At 26.6% G+C, this 23,793-nt stretch overlaps 2 protein-coding genes and 1 long non-coding RNA gene across 6 annotated transcripts in view; 2 read left to right on the forward strand and 1 right to left on the reverse strand.

Moving 5' to 3' along the window:
* Window positions 1-5,330, forward strand: part of LOC107443903 (lethal(2) giant larvae protein homolog 1) — a 32,287-nt gene extending 26,957 nt beyond the window's left edge. For 2 of the 4 annotated variants that reach the window (XM_087166127.1, XM_087166126.1), the window contains exon 26: window positions 3,560-3,802. In XM_087166127.1, coding sequence (XP_087022253.1) covers window positions 3,560-3,661 — 102 coding nt within the window. In that variant the 3' untranslated portion in view covers window positions 3,662-3,802. Of the gene's footprint in view, window positions 1-3,559 lie in introns of all 4 variants that reach the window. The other 2 variants (XM_087166128.1, XM_087166129.1) reach the window with 2 other exon arrangements.
* A 5,411-nt stretch (window positions 5,331-10,741) lies between these two features.
* The window catches only part of LOC107443895 (L-gulonolactone oxidase), a 32,857-nt gene continuing 19,805 nt past the window's right edge, over window positions 10,742-23,793 (reverse strand). Inside the window, exon 12 of the mRNA XM_016057909.3 lies at window positions 10,742-11,000. Coding sequence (XP_015913395.2) covers window positions 10,860-11,000 — 141 coding nt within the window. The 3' untranslated portion in view covers window positions 10,742-10,859. The remainder of the gene's footprint in view (window positions 11,001-23,793) is intronic.
* LOC147808190 (uncharacterized) lies at window positions 16,927-23,435 on the forward strand. The gene is made up of 2 exons (XR_015434764.1): window positions 16,927-18,716; window positions 23,292-23,435. It is a non-coding gene; the product is annotated as an uncharacterized LOC147808190 (long non-coding RNA).

A 23,793-nucleotide genomic window follows, 5' to 3' on the forward strand; every position in this document is an offset into this window, starting at 1 on the left:
AATCTATTAATTTGAATAGAATTATACAAGTTTAAATTAACAAAATAATGAAAAACAACTAACCTTCAAATAGCTCAGTTAAGGGCAGTTTTCAAAAGGTGAGAACATAATACAGATTTAGACATTAATTTTGCAGAGTTTAAATTTAATTCACAGTAAAGGTTTTAGAATAAACTCCATTTAATAAAATAATGAAACACCACCAACTACCAAATAGCTCAGTTAAACACAGTTCTCAAAAGGTTAGAGTATAAAACAGATCTAAACTTTAAGCTCTGAAATTAAGTTTAAATTTAATTTACAGTAAAAGTTTTAGAGTAAATAAATAATTCTGTCTAGCTGCAGGAATTAACATAAACTATTGCATAAGTTTAAAAAAATATTTTTTTCATACAAAAAGACCAATTTTGAACATTCATGATGTAAACTGAACCTTGGAACACCAAATTTTTTCTTAATCATGTCTATATGTTTACAAATAAAAATAATAGTATAAATATTAAATAGGATGGTTACTTGATAATATTCTTAACACATGACAGTAATAGATAAGTTATTTACTTAGTGAAAGATTTTTAGGAAACGCAATTTAGTGTTTAGACGCATGGCAGAAAAAATAATGTACAAAACCAAGATATTATTTTTACAAAAGATTAATTAAAGTGAGCACTTTAAAATTATTTATCCTCCCTTGAAATTAATTCTTTAGAAGTTTTATTGCGTATCATATGCAAGGCCAGTAGTTTTTCTTATAATTTTAATAAGATATGCCCTAAAATTCAATGAAAAAAGTTATCATAGTATAATTTTATTTAAATAGAAATATATTTTATTTAAATGGAAATATATTGGAAGTATACCAATTATTTAAATAGATATATATATCTTGATTTAAATTGAAAAATATATTGAATAAGTAGTGAATAATCAGTGTATATACCATTAATAACAGCTGCTAGAAATGTTATTGTTTTCACCATATGAGAAGTGCCCTTTACCTTTCAAATTAATTTTTCTTCTAAATAGGTTTTGCATATTTGAGTATTCTAGAAAATTGTTTTTGAATTCAATAAATAAATAGTATAATGGTTTTATCAATTTGCATTCGACGCATATATTAAATTACTGTTTGATTAATTTATTATCACTTTGAAAAGAACTTTTCTTGCCAATTAATTTTAGACTCATTCTAATATATTTTCTTTGTTGCCTTTTTTAATATGGATAAACAATTTAAATCTAAATGAGACACAAATTCATAAAGTGTTCATCTGGCACTAGAATAATTATACTTAACATTCAATAATTTATTTATATCATAAGACTTTAGAACAATTTTGTGCAAATGTACATTTGAGACATCTGTTGTGATTAAAATGAAAATAATTTTTTATTCTTTTTTTCCTTTAAAGTTTTGCTTTACAGATGTACTTTTAAAGTTATATTCAATCATATTATTAACATTAAGGGTACCTAACTTTTACTTGTTGTACTGGCTAAGCTATTAAGACCACATTTTTGGATTGTGGTCACCCTTTTTTCATGTTTTGAAGATAAGGTTAAAAATCTAAATCTGTAGAGTAAGAGTGTGTTTATATAGAGAAAGTATGTTTTTGTGCCTTATTTCATAACTTAAATATAAGATACAATTAGTTATTTGGCATATTTTGTGCAACCCTCTGAACTATTAAGATTATTACTTAGTGCATGAATAAGCGTTTATTGGAACAAAATTTATTTAAGCAAATGCTTTTTTGTTTTGCTCTTCTAAACCAGAAAAAAAGGTTTAAGTTTGCTGTGCACCATGAGCAAAAAGTTAAAAGAAGTTTTTTCATCACTTTATTCATTTATTTAAAAATTAATTATAAAGCTCATTGGTTTAATTCTTATAATTATCTATCACAAAACCATGTAGAAACAATTAAAAATTAATAGTAGCTTGATTACTTAAAATTGACCAATTTATTATATCCTTCAAATTCCTTAACGCTTCTTTGGTAGCATTTCTATGTTGTAGTTTGAACTTCATCAAATTTAAATATCTTAATATCTAAGGCATTGTTTTATATTTTACATGTCTTTCTTTAGGATTAACACAATATGAAAGGTAATAATTTTTTCTGTTTACAATATTTGTTAAATTTTGGAAACCAAATTTCTTCAAACGCAATATCAATGATATATTCAAGTTTCCTTTTACAGAGATAAATAAAACTATCAAATTCTGCATTTAGATTACTCATTATTTGTCATGTAATTAATAAATTTTCCTTTTATTTGTCATGCAATGAAGAGAATATTGCCTTTTATTTTATATTCCTGTGTATATGTTTTTTCTTCTTCTTTGGTTTTTGAATTCCTTTACAAGAAATATTACATATCTATTGTTGAATTGACATTACTCCAATGAAGGATATTTTTATGATGCAGGGAGGGTAATAATTCAAGTTACACTATTCTGATCTACATATTCTGTTCTGGTAAACAGATGTCTATGAAATTTGATATACATGCTAATAGTAAAGTAAGAAATCCTGCATTGTAAACAAAACCAAACAACAAACAGACAAAATAATAAATTAAGCATTGTATACAATGTTGAATGAAAATAACAACTGAGCAAAGTATGATATATGAGTATTTCTTACTTTGAATTATGGTTTATTAGTATTAGTATCTGCAAGGGCATATAGGCTAATGCCCACTATTCTCTACTCTGTTTTTTTTCCCCAGGTAAAAAGCCATGCTTGTCATCACATATCCTCGCTAATTATAATGGTTTTATTGAATAAAGAAAATTTTATTTTTCTTTGTTTTTTAACTCACTAATATTTGTTGAAAAAAAGAAAGCTAGAAAAAAAAATCACTTTTTCTGTGATTCTCATATTTCATACTTTGACTAAAGAGCAATTAACATTGTATACAATTTCAAAGTAAAGTATACAATAATTCTCATAATTTACCTAAAACTGCTTGGCATTGTATGTAGTAATTAAATTCCATCATTGATAGTGGCATAATAACAATAAGAAAAGAAATCTGATTTAGAAAAAAAAAATTGTTCAAATTTTGACCATCAGGTGTATAGAGGTGTACGAGGAACAAAAAACATAAAATAGAAATGTAAAATTATGCTTGCAACAAATACAATTTTAAAGCAAATTCAATAAATAGCAGAGATGGATAACGTCTATTGGTCGAAAAATTGAATTAATTTTTTTTCCTACAGTTTCTTTTCCTTGTAGTCCTTATATTGTATATAGCAATTTCATTTACAGTTCTCTGTCTAAACAGTATGGGCTCAACGTTGGTCTTAACATGATAACTTTAATTATAACTACTCTGTATATCTACACAATTTTGCTATACATTTGATTTTAGCATTATGCTAACTGATTGAAACAGTTGAATGATTGTTTAATTCAAATTAATATACAAAAACTTTCTTTTTAGTCTTGTGTAAAGGCATATTCATAAACTTTTAATGCAATAATTAAAAAAAAAAAAAAAACTCTGTGATATGCAATGTTTTTTAATTTCTTTCCATTTGACTTCCTAGTTGCAAAGGGCACCATTAGCCATTATTGAAGAACTCAATTCATCTGATGAATCTCACTTAAATCTAAGCAGTAATCCACCTAGAAATTCATGTGGTTCATAGCAGGCAATTAGAGTGCTTTTGAATACTCAAAACATTTATAATGAATCTAGATCTGAGAAGTATCACACTTTTTTCAATATTTGAATCTCTTGTTTATCATTACTTTTGTAAAGATATATAGTATACGATTATATTTTTCGTTTCTATAATTTAAAATTTATTTATTTTCGTGAATATTGTTTCTTTTTGTATGTTTTGATAATTTTTATTATGTTATTTGTGTAGTCCTTCTTCGAGACCTATTTTAAACATGTTTTTATTTTGTATGCTTATTTTTTAAATTAAGCCTATTTATTTGCTGTTTTACATACAAAAATATTAACAGGTATTGTATTTCTTTCCTTTTCCTCTTTAAGAGATATCTGTGTTGGAGGTAAATGACATTATGTCCATTTTTTTTTACGAAATTGTAGTTTTATTTCTTTTTCTCGAAGTAATTTTTCTTGTTTTGCTAAACCCAAAAAGTGTTTCTTTTCCTAAGTCTAAAAACTACATATTTAGTCAGTTAGAAAAGGTATTAATAGTGCAATTAAACTTGTGAAAGAATCATATAATGGGTTTCCTTGAAAAACTTACTAATTGTGACATAGTGTCTGATGCCTTCAATACACAGGTAGAGACTTAATTCATCATAACAGTAATTTTCAAAACTTATAATACTAAAATCAAAGATAATGTTATTTACTATGATGATTTGAATTACAGATTATTTGAAAATTGTTACCAAAGAAAATAATTAGCTAGACAGTACAGTACATTAATTATTAACTATCTCTTTATTAAGTAATCATTACTTATGGTTCTGCCAATATAAAGGAGAAACTTATTTTGTAAACCTTTGATTCAAGGTAATAAATTAGTACAAAATAATTTAGAAATCACTTTTTTTTAATAATATAAATTTAGCCCCTCAAAATGTATATATTTTTTTGTTTGATCTTATGATCTTGGTTTTTCTTCCAAATATAACCCAAACAGAAGCTAACTTAGGATGCCTTATCCAAAATGAGAATTAGGAAATATACCATTCATCACATAAGTTTGGGAATCATTGTACAACACTGGTGATAAACAAAGAGTCGAAATTTCTAAGTTTTATTTTCTAGGTATTGATGGCAATCACGAGATGAACCCCTGTCCTCACTGACAGTAGTGTTACAGATATCTCATCTCATGATAGCTAGACAATACATCAAATATTATTTATCTCTGTATTAAGTAAGCATAACTTATGGTTCTCTTCATGTAAAGGAGGCAAAACTAATTTTGTAAATCTTTGTTTTGAAGTAATAATTTTGTAAGGCATTAGCATCTATTTAATTCATAGGAAGAACTTTACAACATTATGACAGGAATAGTTAGTTATGTTATGCTTAAGTTCTTAAATTTTTTTTTAATACAATGCCTGCATATAACCAGACATCTAAGATTGTTATTTATGTATAGTTTTTGATATTGAATTTAAAATATAAATGCGATATGTGAAAATGTTTGCAATATTTAGTTCACTGCAAATAATTTTTGTTACCTTATTGTTGTGTAACATGTTTATTTTTAAATATTTGTTCTGTAAATAAGATGTATATGCTTGTGTTTAAACCCTAATATGGGTTAAGTGTGTTTAATATGTTTATTATCTTCTTGTCTGATTCAACAAAGATTTTTAAAAAAATTACATAAATGTTTGTTAGGTTTTAAATGTTTAAATCCAATACTTTATAAAAGCAAATATATAAAGTGCAGAATGTTTTATGGAAACAAAATGTAAATTTTCTGTTTTCAAAACTAATTCTCACTTTTATTTGAAGTCTCTTTTTATGCCAATTACAAGCCAATGTGGGTGAAACTTAACTCAGCTGTTTAATTTTTAGGCTTTCATAGTTTATATTATGTGTCTAAAAATAAAGGCAATTATTTGTCTTTTAAGCTAAATTACTCTTAATTTCGAACCGATAAAAGCAAATATATAAAGTGCAGAATGTTTTATGGAAACAAAATGTAAATTTTCTGTTTTCAAAACTAATTCTCACTTTTATTTGAAGTCTCTTTTTATGCCAATTACAAGCCAATGTGGGTGAAACTTAACTCAGTTGTTTAATTTTTAGGCTTTCATAGTTTATATTATGTGTCTAAAAATAAAGGCAATTATTTGTCTTTTAAGCTAAATGACTCTTAATTTCGAACCGATTTTGTATGGTTTCCTTGTTTATTGTTATGAGGAAAAATGAAAGTCTAACATATAACATGTTTGAACACATAATATGCATGAAAGTCTAAAATATAAATATGTTTTGTCTAAACATATATTTTTATTATTTGAAAAAAAGCTTTGTAGTTGTTATAGCATTTTACATTGTAAATAACTTCAGTTACTACAAAGGTAACACAGTTAGTATATAAAAAGTTGTCCTTCAAGGGGAAAAATATAAATGCCAAGTAGGTCAAATTGTTTTAAAGCTTAATTTAACATTTATCCATCTAGCACTATCCACAATGTCAGTTGACTAAGTGATGATATTCAATAATTTACTGCAATATACAAATGGCGAATTTTTGCCCTGTAGATGGATATGCATTAATTACTCTTAACTGACAATTTTAAACTGGAACATTCTGGCTTATTTTCAATTCTGATTTATATTAACTACACTGTGCAATTGATCATAGAGTTTGGAATGACTTTATTTGTATGTATAATACGAAAGAAATATTCTGTCGATTCATGATTAGGAAACTTCAAAAGAAAGTTTGACTGACCTCAAGAATTAAGCATGCTTTTGTTTGGACAGTTTTATGGCATATAAATATCTTATTATTTGAATTCAGTAAATTTTGTTTGATGAACAAAGTGTAAAGAAATGCACATTAAAAATATCCTAATTGCAAAAAATTAAAATTTATTTTATTTAAAAATTAAATATAACTAAAAGTTAAATAATAATTAAATGAATTTTTTATTAAAAAATATTTTATTGCATTTGTGAATTAACTTTCTTCTAAACTACATAATTTTAAGTAAAAATCGAATTTTCTGCCATTATATAAAACTCTGGTCTCATGAGATTAAGTAATGAAATATACTTGGAATCTCTTTAAAGTTAAAATATGAATGTATTGATAGTCCGCGTGATCCAGAACTATTGTTCAAGTAACATGAATATATGATCAAAAACACAATGAAGGCTTAATAATTAAATTAAAACTGCTTTCTTGTGATCAATGTATTGTCATTCGAGTTATGCATCACTGCTTGAAAGTGGAACTTCAAATGTTTTGAAACAGTCTCAAATTTTATAAACTTGTTAATGAATAATAAATTATCATTATTTGTAACCTGTCCAGCTTTCTTAAGTCTCTTGATTTATAAACGCTTAGCACATCAGCACTGCTTATATTTTGCTAATCGTATTTCTGACCTAGCCGTAAATTTTTGAATATTAGTTCTGAATCACCCTGTGTGCTTGGATAGATCTTTTGAAAACAATATCGAAAGCCTGTTTCTATATTTCTCTAAATTATTTAGTTACAAAACACCTATGCAATCAAATAAAAAGATTTTTCTTCCTGAACATTCTTTATGTTGTAAATTAGTGTAAAATAATATCACTTTAGTTTATCAAAATTCGTGCTTTAACAAAAATCTATAATTTAACAAATACATTCTGCAATAAACAATGAGTGAAATATATTTAGAAATGCTCAGATGTGTAATATCAGTATTCTCATTTGAAACAAAACATTTTGTTGAACTTATTGTATTTTCTAGTTTGTTATTATTGATTTTACATAAATAAGGAATATGGTCTGATATAAAAAAATCTCTATACTAAATTATATACCTCTATACTAAATTATATGCTTACTATACTAAATCATATATTCGAAGGTAACGGATATTATTTATTAGTTACAGAATGACTTATCTCTTTTGTTAAAACCAGAGGTGACTTGTGTACAGATTATAAAGAAGTATGCAAATACTATCCTGAAACTAAACTAAAGAGACAAAGAAAATTTTCTCATTTTTTACAAGAATGAATTTGAGAATCCATGTTGTATTTTGGAGGAATGCATGTGCGAAATAGAAGTTTAAGCGAAAAAGTTGTGCTATTAACAAGGTTTGCCAATTTTTGATCACCCCATTGTTTTTGAGACTTAAAGGGTCAGAAAGTTTCTGAAGCAGCAATGGAAAAAACAGAGACCCATGCAAGTGAAAAAAAAGAAGCAGTTATTGCAAAAAAACTTTTTCAAGGAGTTTTTAAATTGTAAATAGATACAAAATTGTGCTCAGCACTGTAAAATTATAATTAAAAAAATTAAATTTTTAAAAATAAACAGCAATTGCTGCTACTAAATTAGAGATGCAACATACAAATATTTGGTATTTAGCCTATACTGCTGAATGTAGAATATTCATTTCGGACGAATAAAGGAAGAAGCGTCTGCTGAAGACAAAACTTAGTTCATACATCTGTCTTTCTCCCCCCCCCTCAGGAAGGGTTTATTCAATTAACAAAACAATAATGAAGATAAACAAATTTGTGAAGGGTCGATATTTTGTGAAAGGTCCGTTATCAGACCCAAATTTCTTCTGAACAGAGCCCTGAGAAGAATCAATAGGCAACACATTTGTAGGATGGTGAAGTGTGTTAGTTATGACTCATAAAATGTTTCTTCATAAAGAATGTAAGTAAGGTAAGATTTTAAAATTGCCTTTTTTATTTTTTAACATAACTGTAAAAAAGTTGCAAAATTCTATTCCTTAGAAATTTGATAATTTAAGTTTAAAATCTGCCAAGAATTTAAAGACGCAGTAATTGATATATATATATATTTTGGATTTCATTTTATTAGTTTTTTAAATTTTAATGATTTCATTCTGTAAATTTTAAAAATGTTATGTAATCCCCATTCTTCTTTATCGTTCATAGATTATCTATACGTAGAAGTTTAATGAATTAAATTGATAGAGACATCACTTTCTTATGAGTTTTTCTTAGATTTTGATGATGGAACATCATACCTTTCCTTTGTTGATCCCGCTCAGTACCTGGTTGACCACACCACCTAGATGATTTTTGAACTTACTATTTCACTATACAGAGATCAAAAGATAAATATTTGCTAAGTTTGAAAAGGTTCTTAAGTATATATCAGTTATTTATAACCGGCGTTGAACAGCCAACCTCATTCTGAGTTTACGATTACTAATGTTCAACTCCGTAGTCTTGTAATTTTTAACCTAATACAGAAGACATGGAAATTCCTGGATCAAGCAATAGGAACAATCAACTTGGGACTTTTTGACAAAACTATCCAGCATTTGCATTACAGAAAGAGGAAAACCACCCATGGATAGCTTGATAGAAAGAGGATTTCAATCCATGATCCATAGTGGCTCTCCTAAGCATATTCTATAAATTTTTATAGGGATATAATTAAACATTTAATTAACTTGATCCTTACAAAATTGTCATCAGTTACCTCTGGTTTACTTGGATACTTGGTTTAGCATTCATTTAAAAAAATTATCAAACGGCTAAAACTATAAGTTTAATACTTTTTTTAAGGGTTAAACTTCAGTCAAGGAGGCTTATTACAGTTTTTCACTTAGTGAGTACATTTAACTAAGTTAAAAGTTTATTATCAGAAATTTTTTTGGATTAATAGATATTTCATTGAATGATAAATATAGTACAACATTGATGTGCTATATTTTTCATACATTAATGATATTATATTACATCTATTAGTGGTCTAACCAATTTAATAAACTAGAGAAAATATGCAAATTAATTTCTTTAACTCAAATTGCCTAACATGTGATATTTTTCTCTTAGTCTAGTGATTTGCAGTTAATATATGTTTAACATTAAATACTGCAAAAATATACATTTTATGAATTTATTATTATTTTAAATGTATAAGATAATGTGCTAGAATGTTACAATATCCAAGAATAATTTTTTTAATATTTATTATCAAACTAGGATAAACTTTATGTATTCATATTTATGGTCTACTTTTTTTTAAACCAGTATCCTATTTACCTTTAAGTTGAAAGCTAGAGACTTTTTTTTTAGCAGTTGACAAAATGCAAGTTTTTAATTTTATTAGTAATGATATTCTTTAGAAGTCATAGATTTATGTATAATGCTCAAATATTGTTTTTATTCATTAAAATTGTATAAGACTGATTTTTTTCCTTTTTATATTTCTAAATTTTATTAGCTTTTTAATTCTAATAATTTGTTCACTATTTTTAAAATGATTTTATTTCATTGTATATATAGTTTTTCCTCCCCATTTTGTTAAGGCAAATGGTACATATATATATATTTCCATATGTTTTCATTAAAATAAATTTTCATTGAGAAAATTTTGCTTCCTTACTACACAATACATTTACATCTATGTGATAAAAACAATTTCAAACTTTATTATTGTCTTGTGTTCTTTTAATAATACTACTAATAACAGAGACAGAAAGCAAATTTGTGGTAAAATGCACATATATATCACAAGTTTTGTATAAATTGTAATATTTCTCGTATTTGATGAAAAAAAACTTACAATGACTGAACTTGTTTTTCCAAAAATTTAATAAGAAATAATAAAACTCAAATCCTTAAATATAGCATTTGAGCCGCAATGGATATGCGTTTAAGGTACTGAACTATAATTTTGAAGAACTGCGATCCCCAGAGGCGGTTTGAGGCCTGCTCTGCTTGTCTGGTAAATAAAAGTGGCCTGTGTGTAGTGCTGTCCACATTGCCATAATTGCGTTCTTGGTCACGGAATTGTGGAGCTTTATCCATGACTCACAATGGGCTGTTGCGAGAATACTTTAGTTTAAATACAGTATTTTCCATTGATGAAAATGCATAATCCACATTAAAAATGATTTTCTCCTGGGATAAGTCAAAACTCGCATTCTATTTTAAATTGACACATTAGCATGGATAGCGTTGAGCTTTTTACAAGCAATACTCACCTTCAAATATTTGAAACTCAACATCTTTTTCAAGGCTCACCCTCCAGTTTTTAGACTTGAATTGTATAATAATGAAATGAAAAGCGTTTTTAAATAGAAACAATAGTCTAATTTATTAAATTTCTTCAATTTGTGTAATGAAAATTAACTTATGACTAATTTACAGTTTATGAAATTTAATTACAATAAAAATTAGTGTCCTAATCATAGTCTACTATGAGAAAAAATCCTTGCCATGTAAGAATTAAAAAACATATTTGTTGGATCCAACTTTTGTCGTATTGAGCACCATTTTCCAAAGTAGGGATACATCAGTCTAAATTTATCAGCTGTCACTGAATGTGCCTAATGAAATAGAGAAATATAAAGCAATAAGTAAAAGAAAGACACAAAAATAGGTCGATTGTTCTCAATTTACTACATCTGTATGATAATGGTATGATTTTCTACTGGTTTAAAATTGAAATTTCAAATCTGTGTAAGTATAAGTTCTAACCCTAAATTACAGTGCGCTAGAACAAGTAAAACATAAATTAAAAATAAGCAGGCACAACTTTTTGTGTGTATTGGTATATATATATATATATTCACATTTTGCGATAATCTATTTTTTTTCTACATAGAAAAATATTCAGAAATATATTAGAGTTATTTAAGCTTAAATAAAAATTACGCTTACATGAATTGAAATAATTTTTTTATGCTGAGATCAAGCTGTAATAACCCAATCACAAATTTTCAGAGGATATTACTTTATTTTTTATAACGCATTTTTAATTATAAAAAGGTTATTTTAAGACTTAAGAAAACATTTCCCTTAAAATTTGTTATTTTGGCGAATTTCTAAAGCATGTTAAAGAATGAAAAACCCAAATCATTCTGTAAAGAGATAAATTTTTAATAATAAAACAATACTCACTTATTAGATAATTAACCCATGCAGCATGAAGGGGCAAATAAACGTTAAAAATACGTTCGTTCGGTATAAGGTTTTGGACGTGATGATTTTCACCATTTCTTCATTCGTTAAAACGTATGCGTTAAAATGACGGTATTTTAACGCTATCAATTTTCCCTTTAAATATTTCGTTAAAAATGAGTACTAAAAATACGTTATATTAACGTGTACATTTTACCCATTTTTTTACCGATTTTTAAAAACGTTTTATTAACGAAAAAGTTACGCTTTGTTGCATAGTTATGTTTACGTTAATTTTTTGGGATTATAAACGTAAATTCAATGGTAAAAATGTTTCTAAAAAAGAATGTGAGTGCCCAAGAAGGATATTATTTTACGTCTCTCTTAAATTTGAATAAACTGAACAGTGTAGATTTTTATTACAATTTGTATTCTATTTTTAAATACTTATAATTATTTTTGTTTATTTAAACTGGAGATAAATATTTGTTTGTTGATAATATTGAGTCTGCTCATTGTCAATATCTGACAAGGAAACTATGAGTTTTAATTCTTATGAAACTAAACTAAGATGAAATTAAAGAATTTCCAAAATACTGAACAAAGTAAAAATTTGTTACAACTTGTCATGTAACGAACATAATAACGTAAAAACACATGATTTAAATTTAAATCTTCTTTGTCAGGTACAAGAGTCGTGGTGTAGTGGTTAGAGCGTTCGCCTCAAAGGTACGTTGTTGTAGGTTCGGTCCTACTCGGAACTTCGGTGGAATGTTGAGTTCCGGATCTTGCAATTTTTTTATTCAAAGATCATAAATTAAAAGACTATATATTTTTTTAATTATGTAAAAATTAATTCTCTTTTTTTTATATTGAAATTATCGCTCTCCATATGAGTTTTTAAAAAATAATTATAATAAATTACAAAGAAATTTATCTACTTTTAAATTCCATGTTCTTATTGCAATGAAAGAAGCATTTACTTTATTTTAAAATAATGATTTAATGTTTTTTTGTATCGCCTAAAAAATGTATCAATCTTGTTTCTTTAAAGTAGTATATATATTCATTACTGAAAGAGAAAAAAAGCATACGTATCAAAAGACAGATAAAAAGGAATTCTCATAATTAGTTTTCGTAATAAAATTTAGTGTAGGAAGTTTTAAAATATTTGTTGTTATTAAAAAACGTTTTACAACACAACAACATTTTTACAAATTTATTGAATTTTGCTTTGAATCTTGAATTTTATAATCTAGAAATTATTTAAATATAAAATCTCAATTGCAATGAGTAAATTATTTATGAAAATCATATATAGTAAAAAATAATATAAATTTATAAAATATAAAAAATAATATAAAATAGCATAAAATATAAATAATAATTGTAAGTTTTGTTGTAATGTCAGAAATTTTTTTTTTTTTATCGGAGCAAGTAATGATAATTCTTTATTTCTTCGCAGAATATTATTTATGAGTGAGTTTTTGTGTATGTGAAATTAAAGTACTTTTAAAAATAGTTTGAGCGTTAGTTCGGTTTCTTTTTCCTAACTGTCAGTTTTAGTTTGCATTGAATAGCCTGTTTTTTTTGTTGTTTTTTTTTCCATATCGGGCAATAATGTTACATAACAGGGAATTTACCTATGGACACAATGCTTGGAGGGTTTTAAATAGTTAATGCAGTTAAATAAATTGTTTTTTAATTATTTAGATCCTATAAAGAAAAAAGAAAAAAATTTAAGTTAGGGAAAGAGAAAGTTCCTCAAAAATTTTAGTTGAGACCTAAATTTTGCAATGCTAATACATAGACTCTAAAAAAACAAACCCACCTTTAAAAAAAAAAAAAAAAAGAAAAGGATTTAAATATTTGTCTTTTTGCATTTTGACATTAGTGCAACAATTTTTTTCTATGTTCTTTGACCAAGATTTTTTCGTTTAAACTTAGTTCCGACTTAATAGGGGTTTTAAGGGCCATTCTAGTCCTTGACGGGGGCGGTGCTCGATTCTCGACACCACCGAGTACATGCGATATATGTGCTATTAAAATCTGTGGAATCGAGAGGCCTGTGGTCGGTCGCATTGCTGTGCCAAATGTACAGGGATCTGGAGAAAATTTCCTACCCCTTCAGATTTAAGTCTAAATGGATGATAAGCCTAATGTACAGCTCTAGAGCGACGCAACTGAAACTCCTACCTTCATTAGTTCGTTGACAAATTATCTGTTTACTCTGTGTTATCTGGGAATACAATTTCAACAAAATCTTTTAAATATATACATACATTGCTTTTAAAAGGAAGGCAAATATCAGCAAGCGAAAAAACAGATTCATAAAAATTTCCTTTTTTTTTATATCTAAAACACTGAAGAGGGGAAACGGAACGTTCAACGAAAATGGATCCTTCCAGCTAAAATTAAATATAAAATTTTTAATATATTATATGAAAATAACTTGATCCACGGGGAATGTTAACAACTCGACGCCCTTTTTTACCCTTTTTGTTATAATAAAGTTTTCAAATCCATTATATTACCTCTTTTTTTTCTTTTTTTCAATTGAAATCGTGATTTAAAATGTGCTTTTTATTTAAATGTGTATTTTTTTATGTAATAAATATTTTAGGAATTTTTTCAAACTATTATTTTTAACACGGTCATCACCAACAACTAAAAATGATACCTAAATCATGAGACCATGCATTTATGCATGCCAATTAATGTATGTAAAATCTTTACCCACGCAGGCGAGAAAAACAAAAAATAAGCACGAAATTTGAGAAATAACGTGTAATCACGATATAATAATTAAAATTAACCAGAGATAAATAAATGTACATGTTGATCCCATATTATGTTATTCGATAAAACTTTTATATTGGTGGATGTAGTTAGATTAAATCTTTTTGATTTGATGGAAGACCTAACGTAGAATGTATTCTACAATATCTTTCTTACTCTCATTTCAGATGAAATAGAAATCCTACAATTTATGGTTCATTGATCAGCCTATCTGATGCACAAAAAAATCAATGTACATTGTTAGTTTTACAGTTTTAAAATATAACATAGTTAATGTCTCATTTAGTTAAATTACTATAGTACGATCCTCTAACTATCAAATCTTCGATTGGAAATGAAGTTACTGGTTAGAGGAAGCAAAAAAGTGTAAAGTTTTAAAATGAATAATCACGTATTTTAAATAATCTTGTATGTCTTCCGGAGCAGTTATCTTAATTTATAATATTTATCCATGTTTTTCTTTTATAATAAATTATTGTTATAAAAATTTTACATTTCCAGAGCATAAAACAGCAATTTTTATGAATTCATAAAAATTATAAAAAGCATTAAAATTGGGGTTTTTTATGTACAAGCTATTCAAATAATATTATACTAGTTAAAATAAAATACTATTATATCTCTGAAATGATAATAACACTACATAACAAATAGTAATACTTTTTTAAAAATGTAAAATAGTAATAATTTTTTAAAAATGCTCGACAGTTTTATTTAACTTTATTAAAAATATTATATGAAAGTTATTCTACAATGTAGCATTTTATTCCAGGTTTAATTAGAATAATAATAAGAAAAATAAGATGAAAAATCAAAAATAGACGAGAAATAAATTGATTCACAATATAGATTCAAAAGTAATGTTCCACATTGCTTCCAGTTATTTGAGTTTTTGTTTTACAAATGCATTAAATGATACTGAGTTTCAACTTTTCACTCCTTTTCCGTGGGCACAATTTCTACACAAGGACTGCTACCCCTACACTAGACAACGCTTATTTACATTTGTTGCACGCGTGATATAGCTATTCTATAGTGTATTTACATACGCCGAATTCAATGGTAAGTTCTTTTATTCCTTACTTTAATTATTACTATTTAGAATGTTAATTCATTATAATGCTTCACTATCAAAGAAAGTAAATTATTGTAGTTAATTCTGCTTGAAATAAACACAAATATTCTAAGCCTATCATTTGCGAAGTTTAACAAACTATGACAAAACGTAACGATTTTGGAAAAAAGCAAGAGAATTTGTTGATTCTCATTTACTGAGCATAAAATGTAAAGAGATGAAATACAGACCCTTATATACGATTGTTATGCAGTTGAGATATTTTTAATAAAATCATGAATATTTTAAAAGTATTCTGATGGCACCTAAGCTTAATGAAGGAATATTAATCTGAAATAAGTTAAACTAGTTGCGATCTTATGTAAAGAAAATTTCCGTTTTAAAGCTTTAATTATCAAAATTATTAAATTAATGCTGCATTATTTTATTCACCTGGCAAATTTTGTTGCTATAATAAATAACAATTAACAAAAAGTAACAATTATAAGCATTATTCTGAAGATAATACTTAAATGTTATTAATCATGGTTGACTTCACACACAAAAATATGAGTAGAGGGGATATTTTCCATCTGTGATTTGTTGTACTGTACCTACTATTGTGGATTTCAAACTTGCATACATTTAAAAAAGAAAACATGTAGAGGTTTGCCAGGGGGTAGTGGCTACAAGATATACCCTTAGTTTCTACCCATGTTTTGTTTTCAGTGTGATGATAGCCACTGGAAGTTACCAAGACTTGTTGATTATTCTGCCACAGGTGATGATAAACAAATTTTCCAGAGTAGAAAAGAATTTTAGCTAGATTTATAATGTAAATTTTTCAGTTTCACTAATTTTAGGGGATATTTCCGTATCTTAATCTGTCGCACAAACTACTATAGCCAAGCTACCAAATAGATATAAACTTGAAGTTTAAAAAAAAACATAAATGTTTGCCAGATGGTTACAAGTTATATCTTTCGAGTTGGTCCCTTTCTGTGATTTTTTTTCTTTCTTTCAGTTTCTCTGATACCAGAAGTTGCCAACACGTGCCGATTATTCTGCCGTTGTTCATTTATCCCCTGATTTAATGAATCAAATAAAAGGGGATGTTTCCCTATTTGAACTAGTTTGTGCCAACTAAAAATGTTGAAGCAAAAAAAAAAAAAAATAAATATAAGATTTTGTACTTTGCAAAAATTTAAAAAGAAGTATGTAGTAGAAGTTTTCCTGAGGGTTGCTACAACTTATATTCTTTGAGTTATTCCCATTCTGAGATATTTAATTTTTCGTGGATCGCTGGAAGTTTATGAATATTTAGCCATAGGTAACAACATAGAAATACTCATTAAACTTTTAATCCCCTATTAGGGTTACTTCTGTATTGTGAGCAGTTATGCCAACTGCTAACTTTTTAAAAGAATATGTAAAGGTGTGCAAAATGTAGCTACGAGTTATACTCTTCAAGTTGATCTCCGTCCGTTAATTTTTTTTAGTTCCTCCTGGTTGCTGCATGGAAGTTGCTTAGAAGATATAGTGATTATTCACCGGCAGATCATGATACGGGCATTTTTATTTCTGTTTTGCCTACTCAGTACGAGATGGTATTTTTATTAGCAAATAAGACGAGACAAGTTTTATGTGTGAAACAGTCCTGTCATATTGTTATTAATTTGAGCTGTCTTATCTACTTACCTACTATTGTCTTATAAAGTATAAAAACTATTAGTTGTTGCATTTTTAAAACAGTTGAGTAGTAGCAGTTGTGATTCATGGCAGTTTCTTTTAACTTTACCTTTTTAAAGAACCGAGGGTTAAACACGCTTGATTGGTATAAATTTTACAAGAGTATAGCAGATGGTTCTTCAGCCAAAATGTCGTGGAAGTATCGTCTTAACAAGCTATTGCAAGAGAAAATCTCACATGGACAAAATAGTCTTTTGACTATTTATTTTGCAACATGATATCTTTAAAAAAAAATAATAAAAAAATCACCCAGTTGAACATTTACTGGAAATTTTTCTTCTTATTTTTGAAACAGTTTTTGTAATTTATCAGCTAACACGATAAGGAAAATAATTGCACTAATTTTCAATATTAAATTATCTTTAGAATTATTCTTATTCAAGCTTTTATTTAAATTTACATTGCTGTTTAAAACTTTTTTAATTCTTTTATAGTTACTGTATTCTAAAAACATGCCTAGGCAGGGGTCTGTCTAGGCCGAATTTACTACCGTTTAGCGGTACCTTCACAAAATCAACTTTAGGAAAAACAGTTTCACAAAATACTTTTTCTTATAATTTTATTTTTGTATTCCTTAAGAAACGATAAATCCATATTTTTGTGTTGATTTTTTAATATAGTTTTTAATTTTTCACAAATTATATCTAAATTTTCACAAAATAGGTACCTCTCAGAAAAACGTAGACAGACCCCTTGTAGGTGAAAAAGTTCAATTGAAATTTTTATTGCTAGATTTTTCTTTTAAACAATTTTTGTCTTGGTTTTTACTTAGCTTTTTACATTTCTAAAAAACTTTGTTTTTATTAAGTGTATGACACAGTAATTAAGAAAGTTTCTAATGACTTTATTCTTATCTGGAAAATATGATAATTGGAAAGCTGAGATGTAAAGCTTTAAAATTTTATTTTGAGAATTAAAATAGATTTTTCTGTTTTACATTTGTATATAATCTTTTGTTTTTGTTAGTAACACAGCATTTTAATAACATATTTCTAATAGATTATATTTTAGTTAATGTTGCTTTATGGATACTGCTTTGCAGAAAATATTATTCTTAGCATAGAAGCTTTGTTGTAACAATTATGATATTTTTTTTTCTTTCTATTTTACTTTATAACTTTAGTTTTTTTATAAGTATTTCTTCTTTAATTTTTTGTATTCCCTTTAGCCCATTCCACTAATATAGATAAGCATGGAGTAATTTCCAATTATAAATAAGCTTATTTATTCGTAAAAAATATTTATTAATGAATTTTTTTTAAAAAAAAATATTGCTATAGAAATATATTCTGCATTTCACCATTTTTTTAGCTAACATTCTGCCAAACCATTACTCCTTACCTCGCTAGTTCTGAATAATAAATATGCCCGTATAAACAAAACAAAATATGTTTGAATAATTTCTATGTTTTTAAACATATTAACTGAATGAATTTTCTTTTTCATAATCTATTGATGTACTTCTGAGGAAGGTCTTTGGAAAGGATCTGGCTTTGAGTATGAAGCTCCATCAAGTCTCATTTGAAGGTTCCTGAATTAAGTATGTCTAAAGAAATAACTGTATTTGAATTGTTTCCTTTTTTCTTGTACTTAAAAATGGGTAAAAAAAATTTCTTGAAATTATAAACATGAACAAATCAACTGTTAAAAATTATTTCAAATAACTTTTACTGATATTAAAAATAGTAATTAAAAATTGTTTAAATAGGCTGCCCATGCTTCAATAACAACAAATAAAAGTACTCAAAAACTTGTCTCTTAAAATGAATTATCATATATTGTAAATATATTTTACATGTACTGTAGAATCCTAATGATTTGATGCACAATCATCAGCATTTGCACTATATTTATAATAAAAGTTTCTGGTGTAAGATTCACCGTTAGTATCAAGTAGAATGGTAAACTGTTACTGTTTTTACCTCCACTATATTTGCTGTTCCAATGTTTTATTTCACTGGCACTTAAAAAATATGTGCTTTATCTGCATTAAATTAGTCTTTTTATTCATAGTCTTTGATAAGTTTAAACAAATTCTGAAACTTCTATTTTGCTTTTATGAATTCTTCAGCGATCATACATGATGAATCATTTAAAGGCTGAGGCTACTCAAACCAAACATTCAAATGAATTATAAAAGGAATTAACAACATTAATTGGAAATTCTCGGGGAATTAAGATTTATACAAATTGCTTAGTATTTCAAATCTCCGTGGCAGAATCGCAACGGCACGGCGACATTGTTGCAGAATTTTACATAGTTCTTGCATAGAGATTTTCATAGCTGCCAACCCTTCTGCATTTTGCAGAAGCTATCCGCATATTTACTTATTTTAGCTATTTTTTTCTGCTTTTACGCTCAGAAGATAAGATCTTCTGCATTTTACCCGGTCGCCCGATAGCTAGTATTTTGTTTAAGTCAGACTGTATTGACTATACCCCACAGCAATGCTGAATGCGAAAGGTTGTTTTCTGTGGTAAAAAAACTAGGACTCAATTCTGCTCATCAATGTCTGATGAGCAGTCTGCTCGAAAAACTTTTAATAATTAAGTCTAAAGAAGAAATACATTGTTTTGAAAGAATTTTTAGTTAAAGCAAAAGGTGCTACTAAAGGATCTTTGCAAAAAAAAATTTTTTTGATGTAATTCTTTCTCCATAATTTCCATTGAGTTTATATATAGTGCATACTATTATAGTGTAATTAAACTAATTTTAATGTGTCTTAAAATTTTATATATTTCCCTTTAATCAAGAATTAATAAATGAATATAGTACCTTCAAGTAGCTGGTCAAAATTTTTAAAATTTTTTTTTACCTTTTCTTGTTTTAAAAAAAAGGGGAGTATTTTTTTAAAAATAAATTTATTAGTAATTAGTATGCAGTTGCGAACCTTCTGCATTTTTCTTGTCTATCATCAGCATTTTTATAACTAGAGGTTTGCAGCTATGGATTTTTCTCTTGAAAAGAAGAAAATATTACATTTCTTTTTTACAGAAATATTTGAACATGCAATATTTGAATCATGCATTTTGATAATCAGTTTTTGGCACACTCAATTTTCACTGATATCATAAATCGACGTAACGTTTCGATGATATTTTCGGCAGTTATTGATACTGATTTTCATTTGGTTCTTAACCATCTTGATATATTTAAACAATATGGAAAACTCGAATCGTGCATTTGAGTATCTATTTTTTTAAGGCTATCTATTTATTTTTTTGAAATTCTATCTAATTTTTGGAAGTTATAGATGTTGATTTCTCCTTAGTTTTTAAATCTAATATTTTTTATACGATATTATTTATTACAACCTAATTTCAAAGTGTAACACACTTTTGAGCAGTCCAATTTACATAATTACATCATATATTTTTTTTTTTGGGGGGGGGGGGAGGGGGGCAATTACTACTATGGATTTCATGATATTCAATATTTTTTTATTGTTATGATTATTTGCAAAATGTGAAGAAGCAAATAAAGTGTGTGTTTTCCCACCAACAAAATATGAGAATATCACCCATAATATTAAAAAGAAATATTTCATGCTAAATTAAGAAAATCAGTATTATTTTTTTTTTTTTTGTTAACACAGAGTATTTGCCATTTTAAATTAGCAACATGTGTGTTTGTTTGTATTAAATGTATTTTGCAATTAGATATTAGTGCTGCAGAGTTTAGTCGCAGATAGCTCAAAAACATTCTGCCACAAGATTTCAAATTATCCTTGTTTCAATTTTTAAAAAAGCCAATTGTATATATGTTTATATTTATTTATTTATTTGTGTACTTCTGCAGTTTTCTACAATTCCGCATATGAGAAATTGAACTTTCAATATTGTTAACTTTAATCAATGATTTTATATCTATGACTATACCTATGATATTTTCTATTTATATGACATATCTGTCTATGATACTTTATTTTTATAAAGTATCATAGTATCACATTATGGGTGATATTCTCATATTTTGTTGGTGGGAAAACACACACTTTATTTGCTTCTTCGCATTTTGTAAATAATCATCACAATAAAAAATATTAATAATCACTTTTATTTTTATAAAGTTTTTTTTTTCAATAACTTCTGCACTATATTATAATGCTTACATTAAATGAAAAAATTTTTGATTTCATACTGTTTGAAAACATCTTTTATCTAAATATCTTATTTTTACCAAGTGAATGTTTTTGTGTTTATTATTTGGTGTTAAAGTATTAATGATTAATATGTTTTAAAACGCGATTCATTGTGTATATCAAGGTTGCAAAAAATGCTTACTTTTTTCTAAAAGAGTTAGCCTGACTAGTCTTCATTAATTTATTATAATTTCTTGCATTTTACTGTATACATTTAGCATACTTATGTTCAAACTTTTTATTTTAACAAAAACTATTAAGTAAAATTTATGTTAAATGTCTAATATTGCAGAAAACTTATATATCTCGTAAGTTAAGTAGTTCATGCAATGGAAATTATCACTACTACAAACTATATGAATTACAGTTTGACAAAAAAATATATATTTGTTTTCACATCTTTAAATAAGTTAAAACTTTTTTTGATATATCTGCTCTATACTTGTTCAAAAAAATTTTTAATTTAATTTTTTTGCAAGGGTGTGGAAAGTTGGTAATTTTGTTTTGCTCATATATATATATGCAGCATTAAGAACGATAATTTCTAATTAGTTCCAAGAATAAAATTATTATTTTGTTAAACAATTTTAAGTTTAAAGCTGTTCCTCCGAATTGTTTCTATAGTCCAAAATTGCTATACTGCATTACTCCAAACATTCTGTCATGTTGCTACAATTAACTAACACCATTGTGTTCCTTTCATTTTATCACATTTTTCGAAGAAATATTTATTAAAATATTTCTCCAAAAACTGTGTTTTGTGTGTAAATTTTTTTTTAAAATTTTTTATCCTGTCCTTTTAAAGTGGTTTAAACAAATAAGGTATTTACTGTCCCCAAGCAACCTGATAGTAACACACTAGGGTCAAGGAACACAGAACCTATTTTTCCCACCCTGGAAGCTAATGCCCCACCATTACTAAGAATCCCGTTGTGGAAATGAATTTCTAAATCTCCAAACAGCTTTCTAATGTATTTTGGAGTAAAGTGTTAAGTTTTAGCAGTGATTTTCCAGAAATTAAAGAACTTTTAAATTAACCATTTTTTGTTTAAAAAAGCTTTAACAGAGGCAATTGTAAAATGTAATTCTTCACTTGAACTAAATAATATATAGTTTAATAAGTTACTGAATTTGTTAAAATTACTCCTTTTGTATATTAAAGATACTGTTTGTGTTAAAAGGCATAGTATTTTTACTGTTTTAATAAATGAGAAATTAAAAATTACGTAACTGAAACTAATGGAATTGTGTTTCTGAACTACAAAGTTCTTGCAAAATATTCTGAAGAGGAATGAAAATTGCAGCTAAGGAGCAAGAAAAAAATTAGAGAGGAAAATAAAATTCTGATGATAAGTAAATAAACAGAAAGTCGTGGCAAGTACTGTGGTTATGAGAAAAAGTCATTTCAAATAGGGGTGTTTTGTGAATAGTTTTGTCTTGATTTTAGATCAGTGGGGGTAAACCAATTGACACCTTTATTTCTCCATTGTTCCCCCATTAGAAATGTGCCCTTACTTGTTACCATAGCAGCCGACAACACCAGACTAAAAGCCTGGAGGAGTTCTCCTCCGAGCCACACAAAAAATAATTGTTTGTTTTGTTTATAACTTGCTGTTGGCTTCAATGTAAGATTTAGCTAGGATAAAAAATAAAAAAAATTGTTAAATACTATTCTAATTCAGATTTGTGCTGTATATGTATGTAATTTTGTCGTGTAATATGTGAGTAAAATTTGTAAAATAGATTTTCTTATATCTAAATATTTGGATGTACTCAATCGATATATATTTAGTAGAAATTCCATGAAAATAATAAACAGTTTTAATATTTTTTTTTTTTACATTTTATTTAACTCTGTATTTTATCTAGTCAGTATTGCTTCGTTTTAGAAATCTACTGTTGGTTGAAACATTTTAATATTATTGTCCGGCATATTTTTTTTTCATATGCTAAAATAGTTATTTGTTTTCCAGGTACATTGCAGTGAAGAGGTGATACTAACAGCAGGGTGGAAGAAGTTATGAATAGATATATTTCAGATCTGTGGCGATGTGTTATAATTGTAAATCTGTATATTGTATGATAGTTGTAAAATAAATAAAACTTAATAAATCTTATTTGATTTAATGTTTTTTTCTGTATTTAAAATTATTAAGTTAACTGCTCATCTGGATTAAAAATTGTAATTTTTACGAACATACGACTTAGAAAAATTTTAATTTTTGTAAGTAAACAAATCAAAAGGTAAATTTGGTTAATATATATATTTTTTTACTTCATGTGTGTGTTAAAGTAAATTTTAGTTAAATTTTTCAAGCTAAAAACTAAAAAAAAAATAATGAACCCAAAAGCATTCCAGAAGAGTAGATAATTTCAAGCAAGCAATTTGGAAACATGGATTTAAGGAGAGCAGTAGACTTCTTAATTATTAATTTGAACTAAAAAAAAAATTTTTTTCCATAGGGGTTTGGAAAA

This window comes from Parasteatoda tepidariorum, chromosome 6 (assembly GCF_982258835.1).
Source record: "Parasteatoda tepidariorum strain Cologne lab strain chromosome 6, Ptep-v5.0, whole genome shotgun sequence".
Classification (NCBI taxonomy): domain Eukaryota; kingdom Metazoa; phylum Arthropoda; class Arachnida; order Araneae; family Theridiidae; genus Parasteatoda; species Parasteatoda tepidariorum.